We start from the raw sequence: 21,026 nt of genomic DNA, 5'->3' as shown, positions 1-21,026 counted from the left end.
TAAAATGACCCGATAATTTACTCACCCTCAAGCCATTCTAGGTGTAAATGACTTTCTTCTTTCAGACGAATACAGTTGCTTCCAAGCTTTATAATGGCAGTGAACGGGATGAAGCTCAAGAAAGTGCATCCATCCATCATTAACATACTCCTTATGGCTCGGGGGGTTAATATGAAGTGAAGCGATGCGTTTGTGTAAGAAAAATATCCACATTTAAAGGGTTAGTTCACCCAAAAATGAAAATAATGTCATTTATTACTTGCCCTCATGCCGTTCCACACCCGTAAGACCTTCATTCATCTTCAGAACACAAATCTTTTTTCAGAAAAAATATATTTTTGTTGAAATCCGATGGCTCCGTGAGGCCTGCATAGCCAGCAATGACACCTCTCTCAAGATCCATTAATGTACTAAAAACATATTTAAATTAGTTCATGTGAGTACAGTGGTTCAATATTAATATTATAAAGTGACGAGAATATTTTTGGTGTGCCAAAAAAAACACAAAAAAAACACAAAAAAAACGACTTCTACAGTGATGGCCGATTTCAAAACACTGCTTCAGGAAGCTTCGGAGCGTTATGAATCTTTTGTGTCGAATCATGATTCGGATCCTGTGTCAAACCGCCAAACTGCTGAAATCACGTGACTTTGGCACTCCGAACTGCTGATCCATAACACTCCGAAGCTTCATGAAAGCTTCGTTAAAGCTATATTTAAAATGCTTATTTTATATATAGATTAAAAATACCATTCTATAACTGAAATTTAAAACATTGATCTTTAATATCAACTAATATACATCATGTTGTGTATATAATAATGTATTTATGGGTATTTCATACTGAATATAATAATAAATAAATAAATAAAAATGTTATTAAAACAATTACAGCAGATACTTTAATTTTTTCAGGTTTCCTTCTATTTTAGTTCTACTAACGTATAATCGAATTTGAAGTTGAATCATGTTTGCTGTCTCAGTCCAATATAGCTCATATTTAGTACACATTACAGAAGCGTGTGTAGCCTTTATCTTTCACGCCAACACCAAATCTAAATAGAATTAAATGACTGAAATTGTAATGAATGCAGATTCAATGTTTCAATATATATTCCAGTAAATAATAGAGTAATGTTTATGTATTGCATCTGCGACGGTGTCATTTACAACAATCATTGCAGCTAATCCTTCAGTTGGTTAAAACAAACATGTTTACAGTAAGTATACTTATATTGGAGGCTTAGCAGGCAAAACAACCAGAGGGATTACAAGCAGGAATTACAAACTCATATTTTTAAGCACTTTGTGTGGAAACCAGTTGACTGCCTGTCAGCTAATCGTCAACATATTTGGCGTGATATTTTAGTGAGCTATAATGAAAAATTTGTTTTAGAAGGTAAGTCAAGACTGGTCAACCATATATTGAATTAAACATGCAATGTGATGAGTTAAAAATATTACTTTACACAGTCAAAGGTTGGTAAGCAGTTCTGTCACACTAGTGACAGGTTGTTTTGCTAAGGTGTTGTGGGTGGTTACTAGGGTGTTCGGTGGCTGCTTACCGGTCCAAGTCAAGTCTTTTTGTAACGAAAATCATAAAATGTTATCAATTCCAGTAGTAATAGCACACTGCAGCTCAACAAGCCACAGAATTTGATAATGCATGTTTGCAGCACGAACGGTGTTGAATTATGGACCGAAGTGTAATACTTTAGGTTAAGGGTTCAAATACTAATGCTTGCCAAATTTAATAACCTAGAATAGTTCTTAAAGCATGACTTTGTCCCTAATTGTGCACTTAAAGTCTTGCAGACGTATTGTAGACTAGACCGCAGAGTGTCCCATTTGTCATTTTTAGTTTCAGATGAGCACCCTTGTTTCACATCTCCATTACATTCTCAGTTTGTTTAGTTTGCAGTCGTTATGCTAGCATTACCTTGGCACCTTTTCCGGTATGAGAAGAGAGAAAGAAAACTAAAGAGAAGTCACTCAGTAGAGTGGACTGGTAGAAACAATTAGACTGTAAGTGGAGAGGTCACTGAAAAAGAGAGCATCAGCGGCATGCGTGTAATGTGTCGCTAGTCTCTACAGGAGTTGTGAAGTGTTGGAATAAAAATAGCTCACCACATTTAAACATCCATTCCTTGGCTAGACTTTGCAAGAAGATACTGAGTAACCTTACACTTTATCATACATTTATATAATCATTTTTGTGATGACAGTGTTGTCTGTAAATATAGAACATCTGCTCACATTTTCCTGTCAACTGTCCAGGCTCACATAAAAATCAAAGTCAAATAGTGAAAATTTGGTGCCTATATTTAACCATATGTTTCTCTTTCAGGGAGATGAGGAAAGCTTTACCCTCAAATCTTGCACCAGAAGGAAAACAGACTCCATCGAGAAGAGGTTCTGCTTTGACATTGAAGCCGTAGACCGGTGAGTTGATGGCCCACATACCCGCCACCAGATGGCGCTTTAGTCCACATAACACCCAGTAGGAGTCATACTTCCTGGCTGCTGCTCAGGAAAGGGGGTGGAGATTTAACTGGGTCTGCCAGGCATAAAAAGAGTACACTGCAGATAGCTTCAACCTGTCACAACTCTTGCAGTAACTAGGAATGGAGAGGTAAAGTAGCCATCTAGGAAGGGGATTACGTTACATTTAACCTTTAGGCCAAAAGATGTCCTCAGCCCTCCTCAAAGTGGTGACACAACGTTGGACTGTTGGGAAGTAGCCCACACCATTATTTGCACACTCATTTTCTTAATATTTTAGTCTTGTTTCCCAGCAAAATTGTGTCAGATAATAAGATTTATTTCCACAGAATATACACCGATCAGGCATAACATTATGACCACATTCCTAATATTGTGTTGGTCCCACTTTTCCTGCCAAAACAGCCCTGACCCGTCGAGGCATGGACTCCACTAGACCCCTGAAGGTGTGCTGTGGTATCTGGCACCAAGATGTTAGCAGCAGATCCTTTAAGTCCTGTAAGTTGTGAGGTGGAGCCTCCATGGATCGAACTTGTTTGTTCAGCACATCCCACAGATGTTCGATTGGATTGAGATCTGGGGAATTTGGAGGCCAAGTCAACACCTCAAACCATTCCTGAACCATATTTGCTTTGTGGCAGGAGCATTATCCTGCTGAAAGAGGTCACAGCCACCAGGGAATACCGTTTCCATGAAAGGGTGTACATGGTCTTCAACAATGCTTAGGTAGGTGGTACGTGTCAAAGTAACATCCACATGAATGGCAGGACCCAAGGTTTCCCAGCAGAACATTGACCAAAGCATCACACTGCCTCCGCCGGCTTCCCTTCTTCCCATAGTGCATCCTGGTGCCATGTGTTCCCCAGGTAAGCGACGCACACACACCCGGCCATCCACGTGATGTAAAAGAAAACGTGATTCATCAGACCAGAACACCTTCTTCCATTGCTCCGTGGTCCAGTTCTGATGCTCATGTGCCTACTATTGGTGCTTGTGGTGGTGGACAGGGGTTAATATGGGCACCCTGACTGGTCTGCAGCTATGCAGCTCCAAACTGTGATGCACTGTGTATTCTGACACCTTTCTATCAGAACCAGCATTAACTTCTTGAGCAATTTGAGCTTGTCTGTTGGATCGGACCACACGGGCTAGCCTTCGCTACCCACGTGCATCAATGACCCTTGGCCGCCCATGACCCTGTTGCCGGTTCACCACTGTTCCTTCCTTGGACACTTTTGATAGTGTCCAAGGACTCTATCATACTGACCACTGCAGACCGGGAACACCCCACAAGAGCTGCAGTTTTGGAGATGCTCTGACCCATTCGTCTAGCCATCACAATTTGGCCCTTGTCAAACTCGCTCAAATCCTTATGCTTGCACATTTACACATAGGGCTTGACATTAACTTTTTTTGCTCCCCAGCCACTGTGGCTAATGGTTTTCCAAAGTTATTATCCACTCAGCATGTTTACTGGCCACAATTTTGACATCAATACCATGGGGAAAAACTGCCATATAGATTAGAGCTGCAACAATAAATCGATGCTTCGCGATTCGTGGATCCTTCCTGAGATTTTCCGAATGCATCACGATTCTTTCTCAAATAGATTCTGAGATTAGCTTTTAACAGCAAATGGCACTCTAGGCTAGTTTTTAACCACATGCTCAAATGCTCAGGAAGAATTCATCGTTTCTATCGTGATGCAGACATGGACGATCCTGCATCGTTGCAGTAATAGACCATAATCGATTATAGCTCAATCCAATAGAGCAGCTTTGGGATGTGGTGGAATGGGAGATTCTCATCATGGATGTGCAGCTGAGAAATCTGCAGCAACTGCGTGATGATATCATGTCAATATGAACCAAAATCTCTGAGGAATGCTTCCAGCACCTTGTTGAGTCTATGCCACAAAGTGGAAAAGTGGGTCCAACCTGGTACTAGCAATGTGTGCCTAATAAAGTGGCTCTTACTGTGGCCATGTAGTAAGCAAACACACAGTCTGCGCATGAATGTGTATATTACAGTAATGCCTTTGTGCTGAATCATAAAGTAACGTAAGCAGAAGTGTCGCTGTGTCATTTTCCATCTTCTCTTTCCACACTGACTGCTACTGTAAAAAATAAAATTTCATTACTATGGTAACCAATGTAGCTACCACAGATATTGACAACATTATTTGGACAAACAGTTCAGATTTGAGGATTTGCAAAATCAGAGTACGAACAGTCCTTTTACAAGTCCAACCAGTGCCTTGATAATGTTCTTTTGCCAAGTGAAAACCTTTATCTGATTTAGCATACGACAGTAAAAGTAAAAGCCAGTGTACTGTGCCATGTGCTGGAAAACCTCTTAATATTTCAGTATGGCAGCTCTATCAGTAAATCAGTAGCGCACACTCTCACACACCATTAACCCATGTGACAACTGAAGGTTAGGTCATGTCAGGTCAGGCAGAGTTATGGTAATAGAAATGGGCCTGTTTAAACGAGTTTGTGAACAGAAGCCCCTAGATTTACAATGTGTTAGTGCAGTGGTGGTGTGGAAAACAATGACATTTTGTGTATGTGATGTTCATTTTTTTTTTAATACTTTTATGGGAAGGTGTTTGAATAGTGTTTTTGTGGGTTGTCAATCAGAAAAGCAGGCGGATTTTGTAAAATTGCAATGTGGTTTGTATAAAATACATTTGTGAACAGTTGACGGATGTTTCTTCAACTATGAATGCTTTTGTCCTTGTGAAAAAGTACACTTTAGCATTTATTTAAAAAGAAATAATAGACTTTAAAAGAATATACTACATATGAATGTAATAGTTTATGTAAATGAAAATGTATTATAGTTTAAATTATATTAAATGCATTTAATTGAACTTAAGAGGGCTTTTTTGACCCACTTAATTACTTTATATGCAATTTAATTGTCAAATGTTCTGACAAGCATTTAAAACTTGTCATGTATTTAAATATATTTGTAATTACATTTCTGAAGATGCCGTTGCAAATTACTCCATTTAAAATATTTTTACTTTAAAAGGTGCAGTAATCGATTTCTGAGAAATGCTGTTGAAAATTTGAATCAACACCTAAACAAATAAGTTCGCCAATGTTTGCTAGATGTCTGTTCTGTGTGTGTGTGTACTGTCCTGGCTGTGTAAATATGAGAAAAACAAAGTGGATCGGACCAAAACACTCTTGTAGTCAACACAGAGATTGCTTTGTTTCTGCTCAATACGTGAGTAACATTGGTTTTCGCTGTTTCACAGAACCGTTGTCCGTAGTCCTTGCCTGTGTTGCAGAGCATCTTCGTTATTTTGGGGGTGGATCAGTGAAGGGGGAGGGGTGTTTGTTTTGGGTAGGGGTGTTTGTGTGTCCATTTCAACAGTGTTTCTCAGAAATCGCTTACTGCACCTTTAAATATAATATCAGATAATATACTATTAATTTACTTTAGTCTGTTAGCCAACCCATTAAAATAAGTGTACTTATTTAAAGCATGACCGATTATTAAAACATAATGATTTAAAATGTACTCTAAACTTCTCTTTAAGTACACTTAAGTGGCTTTTATTTCATTAATATTATATTATCTGCAAGTACAGATTTTTAAAAATATACTTTTAATATTTGGTGTACACTACAAGTGCACATTTAATACAATTAAGCACAGTTCTTTTTTTTTTTACAAGGGTTGCCGTGTATAGTTTTAAGAAAACAAATTGTCATAGTAAAATAAACTAGTGAGCGTGTGTGTTCTGTCTACTAACAGTGTCCAACTGTAATAAATATACATGCAACACAGATGTGTGTGTGTGGTTATCCCCACAAAGATATTATTCGAAATCCTTGTCCTTGTGGGGACATTTTTTTAGTCCCCATGAGGAAAACAGCTTATAAATTATACTGAGTGATGTTTTTTGAAAATCTAATAATGCAGAAGGTTTTCTGTGCTGGGTAGGTTTAGGGTTAGAGGATAAAATATACAGCTTGTACAGATAAGAAAATAAGAAAACCCAACGTGTGTGTGTGTGTGTGTGTGTGCATGCATGTGGACTGTACCCCTGTGCATGCCTATGTGTGGACTTGTGTGCATGTTTCAGGCCTGGCGTGATCACCATGCAGGCGCTGTCAGAAGAAGACCGCAGACTCTGGATGGAAGCCATGGACGGAAGAGAACCGGTACTATATCTGAGAGATCATAAATTTGTTTCACTCTCAAATCTGATAGGCTTCATCTTAAGAGTGTTTCACATGCTTGGCACTGCTGTGCATCAGATAAAGTGTATTCTCGTTTTGAATGCATATTCATGAGATTCATTGGGTCTCATAAATATGCATTGTTAAGGCCTTTAGCCTGTTCTTTTTGGATCGGAATTCAGATACAGTGGTTTAGTTGAGTGTTGGCTTCATAATTGAATCTGCAATGTATTGTAGGATGTTTTATGCTCTTGTTTTATTATCTAGTGAGATACCTTGCTAGTCTGCTACCTACATAGACTGCTATCCTTAAGGGCAGCATGCTAACTTGAATAGAACCAGAATCAGTGACTGACGAAACACTCTTTAGGCAACCATTCAGATAGTGCTTATCACACACACGCACAAAGACACACAAATAAAACAATAAATACAAAAACACACAGGACAAAAACATTCGACAGTTAATTTTAATAGTTAGCTGTCCCAGATAGCACAGATAACATATCTCTAATATGTCTGCTAAAGAGATTTTCACCTGGAAAGCATCTGTTGTGTACAAACATCTGATAAACATCTCAGAAAAAGCAGTTTTACATACATTCTAGGGGCCCTATCATACACCCGGCACGATGCAATGCCAGGCGCGACAAGTGTTTTTTGCTAGTTTCAGCCCGACACAGTTATCATTTTCATGTCCTGCGGCACGTTGTTTAATAGCAAATGCATTCACGCCTGTCTGTTCGTCCTTGAGCGTGCTGGTCTGAAAACAAGGAGTGTTCAGGCTCATTGTTGGCGTGTTGCTATTTTGAGGCAACTGAACACGACTGCGCCATTGACCAACTGAAACCTGCCCTAATGGTGCAATATTTGTCTTGTTATTTAAAAAGCGTGTTAGTAATATGAGCCTATAGGCGGGGGTGCACAACACACATACAAATGAAATTGGCTAATTATTTGACCAATCGTGGCAATACACACATGTATTTAAACTGACTCGTCAGGTTGAGGGTGTCTGTATTCCGCCAGAAATAGCGAATCCATCATGGTGCAATCGCACCTGACTTTTAAAGGGAATAGGAGATAACATTCTGATCGTTTTTTTTTTGCACGTTACTCCCAAAACACACCCATGACTCAGTAAGGGTGCGTTCACACTTGTCATGTTTGGTTCGATTAAAACGAACCCTGGTGCGATTGCTCAGATAGTGCGGTTCATTTGAACATATGTGAACGCTGCCATCCGAACCCTGGTGCGCACCAAACAAGCTGAAAAGATGGGTCTCGGTCCGCTTCCAAACAAACTCTGGTGCGGTTCGAATGATATATGAACGCAACACGGACCAAAGACATGTAACTGAACCAAAAACAGGAAGACGAGACCCTAAGGGTGCGTTCACACTTGTAATTCGGTTCGTTTGGTTCATTTGGTCCGGACCAAAGAAGAAAAAAAAAAAAACCATTTAGTCCTTGTCCGGTTAGCGTTCACATTGGCAATATTATCACCTAACCAAAAGATACCGAACCTTAAGGCATAGGGATACATTCACAACCTGATTGGTCGGATTTTATGACGTATTGCCTATTTTGAGACGGAACTTACCGAACATCAAAAACAGTGCTGTTTGCTGAGGTAAATGCGCTCGTTGTGTGTGCGTAGCGGTGCGTAGCCTGCATGTGATGGTATTTTGGCCCGCTGGGAACTCGTGAAGAGCTTATAAAATGTATAAAGTAGTCAAAACACTGGTGGGAATCCGTCCGTCACACACACACACAAACGATCTGCTGCATGGAGACGCGCGTCTGATGCCTGTGATGGGCAAACTCGCGACTATGACAAGAAAAACCGACATGCGTGAGGATTCTGTCCTTTTTAGGGTCTCGTCTTCCTGTTTTTGGTTCGGTTACATGTCTTTGGTCTGTGTTGCGTTCATATATCATTCGAACCGCACCAGAGTTCGTTTGGAAGCGGACCGAGACCCATCTTTTCAGCGGTCTCGGTCCGCTTGTTTGGTGCGCACCAGGGCTCGGATGGCAGCGTTCACATATGTTCAAATGAACCGCACTAACCGAGCAATCGCACCAGGGTTCGTTTTAATCGAACCAAACATGACAAGTGTGAACGCACCCTAAAAAGGACAGAATCCTCACGCATGTCGGTTTTTCTTGTTATAGGGTGCTTTCACACCTGCCTCATTTAGTTCGGTTGAATCGTACCAGAGTTCGTTTGCCCCTTTGGTGCGGTTCGTTTGGGCAGGTGTGAAAGCAGCAATCGCACTCGGGTGCGCACCAAAAGCGGACCAAACAAGCGTACCGAGACCTGCTTGAAGAGGTGGTCTCGGTACGCTTTCAAACGAACTCTGGAGCGGTTCGCTTGAGATGTGAAAGCAATCGACCCAGTTAACGGACCAACGAACCAAACTATATCATTTTCATAACGGAAAATATGATATAAAAATCAGTAATGTCTGATTCTGTGAGTGAGCACATTATTTACAATATCTGAAAGCCAACGATCGCCTCTGGTGTGTAATTACACTTCTCCGTGCGAGAATGCTGTCCCGACGAAGTCTCAATTCCCGCTCTGCTTCATTATAAAATTCAAATGGTCTCTCTCGACAGACGGACAACAGGTCGCCTACTAGACAGCGCTGGGAAATCCAGAGATGGAGAGAGAGAGAAAGAGCGCGGGTTTGAATTGCCGCAGCAAATATGAATTAACTGCGGGAGAGAGCTACATTTATAAAGTGTTTGTGTGTGTCTCGACAGTTACAAATAAAGCCACAATAAACTCATGGAGCGAACTTGTCAATCATTATTTTGATGGATGACGCAGAGAAAATTCTGACCAATAAGAGGACAGTTTTACTCCCATGTGACTTACCTTAACGCATTTTGGTACGCTTTGAAATTTTGCCATGTGAAAGCGAACCGAACCAAGGAAAAAAAGCAACATTGTAACAAATTTAGTCCCTGTTTCGGAACAAAACAAGCGATCCATAGGTGTGAAAACACCCATAATCGCGAGTTTGCCCATCACAGGCATCAGACGCGCGTCTCCATGCAGCAGATCGGATGGATTCCCGCCGGTGTTTTGACTACTTTACACATTTTATAAGCTCTTCACGAGTTGCCAGTTGGCCAAAATACCATCACATGCAGGCTACGCACACACAACGAGCGCATTTACCTCAGCAAACAGCACTGTTTTGGATGTTCTGTAAGTTCCGTCTCAAAATAGGCAATACGTCATAAAATCCGACCAATCACGTTGTGAATGTATCCCTATGCCTTAAGGTTCGGTATCTTTTGGTTTGGTGATAAAATTGCCAATGTGGACGCTAACCGGACCAGGACTAAATGTTTTTTTTTCTTCTTTGGTCCGGACCAAATGAACCGAACTACAAGTGTGAACGCACCCTAAGAGAACCCATTTTGGACGATGCACCTGGTGCACCAACCATTTTATCTGTCCTTAAACTAGCAAAAGTGGATTCAGACACACCCTAAATGCACCTGCACCATGCTCTTCAGACCATATGCTTAGATCATTAAAATAGGGCCCTAAATCATAAACATCTTAAAGACAAAAATGTCTATTTAACGTATGACAGGAAATGTCATTGCAGATGAACAAACACTCTAAAAAAATACAATATGTAAATGCAGATATCAAATAGACGTCTCCGTGACGTACATGTGCTATCACGGGTTAGCATGCTGTTAAGCTAAGCAGTATGAAAATTCAACTTTGTATTTATTTTAATATTTTTATCAATATTGTTTGTTTTTGAATCAATTATGCATTTATAATCCACGTGTCAGTCGTCCTCCATGCCTATGTAGGCAGCTCACTAGGTTTTGAAACAGATAATGTGTTAGCATGCTAAATGACTCGAAGCCTGCTTTCAAAAGCACTCAACAAAGAGATTATGCATGTAAAAGTGCAAATGAGCTGTCTGTATTGTGCTACAGTATGAAGGCTTCTTAACTGATAGCACAAAATTGTACTTGCTGAGCAGGAGATCATTTTTTTTTTTCTTTTTCCCAAAGCTGCTTTGTGTTGACAGCCACAAACCTAACCACAATGTCTTCTCACAGGTGTACACCCTGAATCGCGATAGCCAGAATGAAGGCAGTAAGTACATTTGAAAATCATAATTCAGTTGAATTACAGAGTTGCACACTCTTGTTGTATATTACTAAAAGTGGTAGGTTTGTTTTACCATGAAGTTGTACTGATGTTTAATTTGTCCTAATGTACTTTCTATTTAAGTGGCCCAATTAGATGTCATCGGCTTCAACGTTGTCAAAAAATTCATCTATGCCGTAGAAACCAGAGGTACGCCTCTTTTATTTCTCCTGTTTAGATGTAAAGGTCAGATGGTGTCTAGAACATAAGTGTGACAGTCTGTGGTTTTCTATAACAGGGATTGATGAGCAGGGGCTATACAGGATCGTTGGTGTCAACTCCAGAGTGCAGAAACTACTCAGCCTGGCCATGGGTGAGAATCAGCATCCCGCTGCTGGTCATTTTGCTTTAGTGAATTCTGGAGATTAAAATGAAATGAATTTGAGTCATAAATGCCACCTATGCAATTTCTCAGCCTTAAAATGGTTTTGAGTAACACATAATTCCCTAGTACGAGAAGTTATATCATAAATCATAAAGCTCTGTTGGAGAGTCACTGAGTTTTTTTTTTTTTTTTTAAGTTATGTTTTTGGCCTTTTTGTGCCTTTATTAGATAGAACAGTGCAGATGAGACAGGAAAGCATGGGGCGGAGAGAGAGGAGAACCGGATTGGCAAAGGACCTTGAGCCGGTTATCGAACTCTGGTCGCTGGAGGTGCTACATACAAGGCTATTGGCTCACTTTTTAGTAGTTTTTCCTATGTAAACATATGCTAGACAGGCGTCTGACCATCTTAAGACCCTGCCTTCTTGTCCATTCATCAGCATTGCCGCTCTGCTGTTATATTGTGTACTATAGTGTTACGCCTGTCACTCAGAAGCAGTGTTGGGAAGTAATGCATCACAATATTGCGTTTCTCCCTGAAAAAGTAACTAATTGTGTTAGTTACGTTTTATGAAAACGTGTTCCTTTTTCTCACCTGGGCTGGGCTTGCTTGTTTTTTATTTGTTTTTTAATAACAACAAAAAAGTTCTATTTTTGGTTAATGAAAAGGCCCTTTCACACCAAAAGTGAAATGAATAAGCCTCAGGCTGAAGGAAATGCAAATTTACACCTGTACAGTAGAGGGCACAGCTCAAACAAACCTTTCAGCTGTGCTGCAATTCTGGATTAATGAAGAATAGGATACAAGAAGAGAAAGTTCAACGTTCTTATTTCTAAATCCAATCAAAGTAAATTTTGCTTATTAGTATGGTTGATTTAGATCATTGAATAGTAAAGACATTGGTTAATAAAGTAAGATTAAATACATAAATTATATTTGTGTAATTTAATATATATAATTATTACAGGTTTGCGTTAAATTCTGAGATTGCATTTCACTGTTTTTATTCATTTTGAGGAATACTGAATGTTTTCGTGCAAGTGACTAGATACCATTGACCACGGTATTTAGTTTTATCGCAACGCTCACTTGTAGTTTTTAGACAGCTTTGTTTAATTGTAATGCGAGTGGTCTAGTTGTCACGTTGCGTCATTGATTTACACTGTAGACAGATTTATTGATTACAAAGTGTGCGCCCTAGTTTCTTCATGATGCATTGCTCTTGTACAGACAGATATGCTAATTACAATAATGATGATTTTTCTTGTGGAGTTGGACCGTTTGCATATTAGAGACATTTTTTTTTTTTTTTTTTTGCAGTTCATCTAGTCAAATTGAATGAGAATTAGTATAATAGCGTATTTAAACCTAACCTGCAGTGTCAAATGCATTGACCTTGTTCTTTGCCACCATGCTGAAATCCATGTTTGTGTCCCTCCCATATTACAGTATTTTTTTACTGTACTTTCAAAGCACATCTGCTTCATTTGTGTATAAAGCTTCACTTAGCAAGGAACTATAATTCAAATACAAATGCACTCTTCACACGCAAAAGTGATAGGAATGCCGTCACACCCTGTGGTGAAAGGAGGATGAACAGACTTTCATGTTGTTGTGATAATCACTAGATCACCATTCTTTAGCTGCCTGGTTCAGAGGTAATGATATACTTTGACAGTTTTGCTTAAGGAAATGGCTTGCGATTTTGATACTAATTAACCCTCACGCATATGCATAGTTTACTGGCACACACAGTACATGTACTGGCACAATGGTTTTGCTGAGTTGGTATGCATTTTTTTTTTTTTTTTTTGCAGTTGGTAATTCCATTCAAATGTTGAGCCAAAGTAATCATAAGATACTTTAATCCCTCTTCTAGACCCCAAAACCTGTGCAGATGTGGAGCTGGACAGCACAGAATGGGAGATCAAGACCATCACCAGTGCAATAAAGCACTACCTCAGGTACCAACCTACCCCTTCACACAATGACCAGAGGTGCATCAGTCCAATTTTAACAGTCTATAGCCTGACCTGTTGCTGTTTGTGTTTCCATCGCGGTCCAAATTACCGTAAAGATTAAGCAAGTTAGCTTAAAGGGTTAGTTCACCCAAAAATGAAAATTTTGTTATTTATTACTCTCATGCTGTTCCACACCCATAAGACCTTTGTTAATCTTCGTAACGCAAATTAAGTTATTTTGTGTTCCGAAGATGAACGAAGGTCTTACGGGTGTAGAACGGCATGAGGGTGAGTAATAAATGACATTATTTTCATTTTTGGGTGAACTGACCCTTTAATAAAGCCTGAATCTTGTAGTTTGTCCATCTGTCGTATTTTTTAAACTTTGTTGATTTCAAACTCTTACTATACGCACCTCAATAGACTTTTAAAAATGGTGGTTGAAATAAAATTCTCAACCAATCTGCATGTTCAGTGCCCAAGTCCCACCACCGAAAGTTCCTGAACTTTGAAAACGTACTACCTCACGAGCAGGGACTTTCTGAGGGGGAAATTTTTACCCAGAACTTCATTTAGACCCTGGTCCCTGTGGTCGAAAGTCACAGAGTACCACACCAAAGTCCCTCGTTCCTGGGGAAAGTTCCTGCAGTGGAAAATGCAAATAATGCAACACAAAATGTATTTTACCTACCTCGATTTGACCAGCCCCTGTAAAACACCCTGGAAAATACAAAACAAGAAAATACACTAGAAAACTAGAAAATACAATAGAGGATAGCTCTCTATAATTGTATGGCTTGTATGCTGTCAGTTCTGTTACAGCCTGATGGACTGTACAACAGGTGATCTTATTAAACATATTTTAAATTAAGTATAATAATTTAAAATATTGAATATATAAAAAGTTTAATTATTTGCATGTTATTAAAGGGATAGTTCACCCAAAAATGAAAATTTGCTGTTAAAGGTGCCATAGAATTGAAAATTGAATTTATCTTGGCATAGTTGAATAACAAGAGTTCAGTACATGGAAATGACATACAGTGAGTCTCAAACTCCATTGTTTTTTCCTTCTTATGTAAATCTCATTTGTTTAAAAGATCTCTGAAGAACAGTCGAATCTCAACATAACACCGACTGTTACGTAACAGTCGGGATCATTAATATGTACGTCCCCAATATCTGCATATACCAGCTCATGTTCAAGCATTAGACAAGGGGCAGCCAGTATTAACGTCTGGATCTGTGCACAGCTGAATCATCAGACTAGGTAAGCAAGCAAGAACAACAGTAAAAAAATGGCAGATGGAGCAATAATAACTGACATGATCCATGATATCATGATATTTTTAGTGATATTTGTAAACTGTCTTTCTAAATGTTTCGTTAGCATGTTGCTAATGTACCGTTAAATGTGGTTAAAGTTACCGTCGTTTCTAACTGAATTCACGGAGACAAGAGCCGTCGCTATTTTCATTTTTAAACACTTGCAGTCTGTATAAGTCATAAACACAACTTCATTCTTTATAAATCTCTCCAACAGTGTGTAATGTTAGCTGTTAGCCACGGAGCACTATCAAACTCATTCAGAATCAATGTAAACTTCCAAATAAATACTATACTCACATGATCCGAAGCATTTGGTAAAGATCCATTTGAGGGTTATATTAGCTGTGTGAACTTTTTTTGTGCACTGTTTTATAGTCGAGAGCTTGGGGGCGGGGAGCGCGAGATTTAAAGGGCCACGCACCCTGAATCGGCTCATTTCTAATTATGCCCCAAAATAGGCAGATAAAAAAATTAATTAAAAAAAATCTACGGGGTAATTTGAGCTGAAACTTCAGACACATTCAGGGGACACCTTAGACTAATATTACATCTTGTGAAAAAACGTTCTAGGGCACCTTTAATTTAGCTTCAGGCCATCCAAGATGTAGGTGACTTTTTTTTTCTTCAGTAGAGCAGTAAAGAAGATCTTTATCTGAAACTGTGATCCTCTATGATTCATATAACGCAAGTCAATGTGTGCCGTCACTTTGAGATTAAAAAAAAAAAACACGCAGACAAAACAAAATTAATACCCGCGGCTCCTGATGGTACATTGAGGTCTCAAGAAGCAAAACAATTGTTCTGTGCAGGAAACTGCAAGAAACATTATTTACAATATTATTACCTCTAATCCACAGCCTTGTCAAAAGGCCCTGATCACATTCACAACAGTCTGCAGCGTGATCTTCCTGTTTCATAATGACATATGCACGGGAGCTCAAACGTTGAGAATCTATGAAAAGTCAATCTTCCCAATTGAGATCACGCACATATAGGTTGCGGCATCCAGAGTAAAAACAAGTACGATTTTGATGTACAATACAACACGTGTGTCTTCCCTCTCTGTTGTAAACAAACACAGCATCAGCTCACATGTGAGTTTCTCTTTCACATAGGTCATTATGCCAAGGCTGTGGATTTGAGGTAAAAAAAAAAAAAATGTGGTAAATAATGTTCAGTTTCTTGCACAGACTGATCGTTTCACTTCTAAAGACCTATTGTCAGGAGCTGCGGAGTATTAATTTTGTTTTGTCTGCATGTGTTTTTTTTGAATATCAAAGTGACAGCACCCATTATATGAATCACAGAGGAACACAGTTTCAGCTTAAAGGTGCCCTAGAACCAGATTTTGCAAGATGTAATATAAGTCTAAGGTGTCCCCTGAATGTGTCTGTGAAGTTTCAGCTCAAAATACCCCATAGATTTTTTTTATTCATTTTTTTTAACTGCCTATTTTGGGGCATCATTAAATATGCGCCAATTCAGGCTGCACGGCCCCTTTAAATCTTGTGCTCCCTCTCTTGTGATTCTGAATGAGTTTGATAGTGCTCCGTGGCTAAAGCTAACGTTACACACTGTTGGAGAGATTTATAAAGAATGAAGTTGTGTTTATGTTATACAGACTGCAAGTGTTTAAAAATGAAAATAGCGACGGCTCTTGTCTCCATGAATACAGTAATAAACGATGGTAACTTTAACCACATTTAACAGTACATTAGCAACATGCTAACGAAACATTTATAAAGAGAATTTTACAAATATCACTAAAAATATCATGTAATCATGGATCATGTCAGTTATTATCGCTCCATCTGCCATTTTTCGCTGTTGTTCTTGCAAATATTGGGGGCGTACATATTAATGATCCTGACTGTTACGTAACAGATTCACCTGTTCTTCGGAGGTCTTTTAAACAAATGAGATTTATATAAGAAGGAGGAAACAATGGTGTTTGAGACTCACTGTATGTCATTTCCATGTACTGAACTCTTGTTATTCAACTATGCCAAGATAAATTCAATTTTTCATTCTAGGGCACCTTTAAAATATTCTTAACTGTTCTACTGAAGAAAAAAGTCACCTACTTCTTGGATTGCCTGAGGATCAGTAAATGTAAAATGTAAAAATCAGTAAACTTTCCCTTTAACTTGCATTTATGCAAGTTTCCTCTTTAAAGCGTGACAAAATATTATTTAAACAATGATTTTAAAGTACTTAACTAAAACTTTTTATTTGTCATTATTTTAAATTGTACTCTGTTTACTTAAAGGGTTAGTGCCATTCATTACTCACCCTCATGTCGTTCCACACCCGTAAGACCTTTGTTCATCTTCAGAACACATTAAGATATTTAAGATATTTTTGATGAAATACAAGAGATTTCTGACTCCTCCATAGACAGCAATTTAATTACCATTTTCAAGGCCCAGAAAGGTAGTAAAGACATTGTTAAAATAGTCCATGTGACTACAGTGTTTCAACCTTAATTTTATGAAGCATAGGAGACTGACAAGGAAGAGAAGAAATTGTTGAATAAAGTCGTTATTTTTGTTTTGTTTTTGCACACAAAAAAGTATTCTCGTCACTTCATAACATTAAGGTTGAACCACTGTAGCCACATGAACTGTTTTAACACTGTCTTTAGTCCCTTTCTGGGCCTTGACAATGGTGATTATATTGCTGTCGATGGAGGAGTCAGACAGCTCTCAGATTTCATCAAAAATATCTTAATTTGTGTTCCAAAGATGAACGAAGGTCTTACGGGTGTAGAACGACATGAGGGTGAGTAATTAATGACAGAATTTTCATTTTTGGGTGAACTAACCCTTTAAGTGGCCTTTTATTTCATTGATATAATATTATCTGCAAGTACAGTTTAAAAAACCTTTAAGATTTGAAGTACACTACAAGTTTTTTCAACAAACTTTTTTAGTAGGAGAAACATGGGGGACCTGTTTGTTCATGACACCGGCCTGGAACCACCCTCAACATGCTAGCACTGTGGTATCAAGTTTTGCATGGGCAATTACCACTCACATTTTTGTTAGAAAGTGTAAAAAAGAATATAGTCAGTAATGTTCTAACCATGAAATGTTTTCTAACAAATCATTTGATCATTTATATTATTCAACAGCATTGCAAATACACTACAAATTATCCTGCAGTCTAAAAATAAAACCTCCGGAAGTTAGTGAATAAGTAGTGTACAACTTTAAAAACGGTAAAGGAAGACATATCACCCTCATGGCTCCAATCGCTCTCTGTTTATTCTCTCTGGACGGCATGATTCCTTTTGTCTTTGAGTCTCACAGTCTATTCGGTCTGTTATCTAATCGCTAATCTTTTCTGTTCTTCTCTGCTATCAGGATGCTGCCGGCCCCTCTCATGACATACCAGTACCAGAGGAGCTTCATCAAAGCAGCCAGTGAGTTTCTCTCCATCTGTCTGGTTGGACCGGTCTGGCTTTATTTCCACGGATCTATTTTGATTGTGTGATACTATTTGACTACAGTTCGACCACTTGATAAGACACAGTACAGAGCAGGAGTGCTCAGGCTAGCAAGACTCAGTCCAAAGCAGGAAACCGGGGTGTAGAGGAAAGAAAATGGATTTACAGTGTGGCGGCTGTTGTCTGAGACCTCAAGGGATGATGTCCCTCCTCCAGATCTTCTTTTTGTAGACCATAAACTTCAATTTTCATGCTGCAAAAAAGTGAATTCAATCAGAAATGTCATACTTTAGCTTTAAACACAAACGTTAACATTTTGTTAGATTTTCTTGATCAGTTTTTTGTGTGTAAGATAATAACTTGTTTTCAGACAATATAATCTTGTCTTAAGCATAAGTGTACAACATTTAGTGAAGTTTGTTCTTAAAAATACATATATAAAACATATTTAAATATAATATAGTATAATATAATATAAAATTAGTGCCGTCAAACAATTACTCGCGATTAATCACATCCAAAATAAAAGCTTGTGTTTACATATGTATATATAAATACTCCCACATATGTATTTATTTAAGAAATATTTATATGTATACATGTATATTTGTATATTTATATTTATAAATAATTTACAAATATAAATATTTTATATATAAATATAATCTATTTTTGTTAAATGTAAACACAAACCTTTATTTTGGATGCGATTAATTGGTTGATAGCATTAAATATAATATAATGTAATGTAATAAATTATAATATAATATAATATATAATATCATATAACACATTTATAATGAAATACTTTTTATTCTATTTTATAATTAAATAAAGCTGTGGTGTTTTTGAATTTGGGTTGTGCCATTTCCTATAAAGCAATGAAGTTTGAGCTACAGAAATATAATATATTATATATAATATATTATAAATACAATATATTTTTCCCCCTTGTCATGTCTGAAACATCCTCTTTTATACCTCTCCTCTCTCACTATATTCATGTTACTGAGGATTATTAGTTTATCATGGCAGCCAGGCAGATTAATATTTTAGTGACCTTCAGTCAGAAATTTCACACTTCAACTTTAAGCACCAACTTCATTCAATTTTATTCGATTTTTTTATTAATACAACTGTTTGCTAAAATTATTGTAGCTATTATGTAAAATATGATTCATTAATTAAAGTCATTTTTTGACTGTTGGGGAAAAATAATTATAAATATATTAAAGTATGTATTCTCTGAAAAGAATATTTAATGTAAGTTTGCTTCTCAAGTAAATATATCTTGATCTTTGAATATTTTTGTACCGTAAAACAACAACACACAAAAAAACTGATTAACAAGACTTTTTTTTTTTTCTTTGTATCTCATCTTATCTCATTTTGCTCTCTATCATTGTTCCCTTTTTATTCTCTGTTTTTCTGTCTTTCTCTCTGCTCTTTTTTCCAGCCCTTAAGGGTGACGTTAGGCCCTTGTCCTCATATGAACTCGTTTTTTGGAGCGCTCCACCCCTCCCTTTCAGCCTTTCATATTCTCTCTTTTTTCCACCCCTCCCCTCGTTCATTCCTGTCTATGTGAGCCGTTTATGTGATAAAGAGCAAGGTACCATCTGGAGTTTGCCCTTCATCAGAGAGAGAGAGAGAGAGAGAGAGATGGGAATATAGGAGTGAGAGATGATGTGAATGTGTATGTAACTGGAGAAGACTAAATCAAGAGAGACAAGAAAGTGTGAAAATGTTTGTGTACAGTCTAGTGGTTGAATTTCTGTTCAACACAAAGAAATACGTGTCTGGTCTGGTCATGTGCTATCTATAAAACTGGGACTTGCAGTTTAATATATGCTTTGTATTTGCAGGAAATACTATTCTTTATCTGTATTTTGTGTGTAAAACAACCTTTGGCTAAAACGATCAAAACAATTTCTTAAATTCTTAACTAATTAAAAGCATTTTTAACTAATCAGGAAGAAAAAATAATAATGATAGATATACAGTATTAAATATACAATCTCTGAAAAAATTACTAATTGCTTTTTTATACTATTTTATACAGACATAAAGCTGTGGTGCTCATGCAGGCATTGTGTGTTCGAATCCAGGTTGCAGCATGAAGCAATGAATGTGAGGCTGCAGGAATATAATAATCAACAATATACTTTTCTCCCTTGTTATATCTTTTATACCTCACATCCTCTTGTTACTGCGGATTATTAGGATATCAAGGCAGCAGGATAGATTACTCTAATATTTCAGTGACCTTTAAGAGCCTGTGTCTGGTGGCTTAGCCTTGCCCTTAATGGACACTGCTGCAGCCGTCACCTACACTAGGTGGCAGAGTTTCTTGCTTTTTTACAGCTAGACAGACACAAACACACAAACACGTGAGCATTAATGTCATTTTAATTGGAATAATGTGTCTGTGTTGGTGCAGGTCGTGTCAGGAAGTGATCTCACAGAGTGGGGGACATGAATTTTGTTCTGTTTTACAACAGCAGCAACATGAAATGTGTCTGTTGAAAATATGCATCAAGACTTAATGGTGGAAGCTAATGAGTCTGGGCTCTATCATAATGCACTCTAGTTAAATACAACAATAAAACGCCTGCAGTTCATGCGGAACAAAAGGAAATGTGCGTGTTTTCCTTTGCAGCCGCTTACTCTCTCGCTTCCTCTTTCTCTGTCTTCCTAGAACTGGACAATCCCGAGGCGAGGGTGGCAGAGATCCACTCCATAGTGCACCGTCTCCCGGAGAAGAACCGCCAGATGCTGGAACTTCTTATGAAACACTTGGCCAAGTAAGTTTTGGTGTTGACGCCCATTTATACTGGGTTACAAATCCAGCAGAGCTAAAGACCTAAGAGGATTGCCATTGTAAAAACCTCAACCCTGCTGATGGCAATAAAGGCCTTAACTTCCCCTTTGTGTTTGTCTAGCTGAAAAGAGCGGCTCGTTTTCCTTCACCTGTCCTTTCCTCGGTCTCCTTCCCTCCCTTTCCCAGCTCCATTTTCTTTTGTGCGAGTCTAATTTGACACCCTGACTGTGATGCCGGCAGACTGGGGAGTA

At 38.2% G+C, this 21,026-nt stretch overlaps 1 protein-coding gene across 5 annotated transcripts in view; it reads left to right on the top strand.

The window, feature by feature from the left end:
* LOC137013297 (rho GTPase-activating protein 26-like) overlaps positions 1–21,026 on the top strand; it is a 121,594-nt gene that overhangs the window by 65,238 nt on the left and 35,330 nt on the right. For all 5 annotated transcript variants that reach the window (XR_010893693.1, XM_067376983.1, XM_067376982.1 and 2 more), the window contains exons 10-17: positions 2,349–2,443; positions 6,606–6,684; positions 10,804–10,840; positions 10,979–11,044; positions 11,133–11,207; positions 13,099–13,183; positions 17,875–17,933; positions 20,653–20,758. Coding sequence is in view for 4 of the 5 variants with exons in the window: in XM_067376983.1 (XP_067233084.1) it covers positions 2,349–2,443; positions 6,606–6,684; positions 10,804–10,840; positions 10,979–11,044; positions 11,133–11,207; positions 13,099–13,183; positions 17,875–17,933; positions 20,653–20,758 (602 nt within the window). In the remaining variant the exon portion in view is untranslated. The remainder of the gene's footprint in view (positions 1–2,348; positions 2,444–6,605; positions 6,685–10,803; positions 10,841–10,978; positions 11,045–11,132; positions 11,208–13,098; positions 13,184–17,874; positions 17,934–20,652; positions 20,759–21,026) is intronic.

Source organism: Chanodichthys erythropterus, chromosome 22 (assembly GCF_024489055.1).
Source record: "Chanodichthys erythropterus isolate Z2021 chromosome 22, ASM2448905v1, whole genome shotgun sequence".
Lineage (NCBI taxonomy): Eukaryota > Metazoa > Chordata > Actinopteri > Cypriniformes > Xenocyprididae > Chanodichthys > Chanodichthys erythropterus.
The sequence above is the reverse complement of the archived record's forward strand: the minus strand, read 5'-3'. Positions and strand labels throughout refer to the sequence as shown.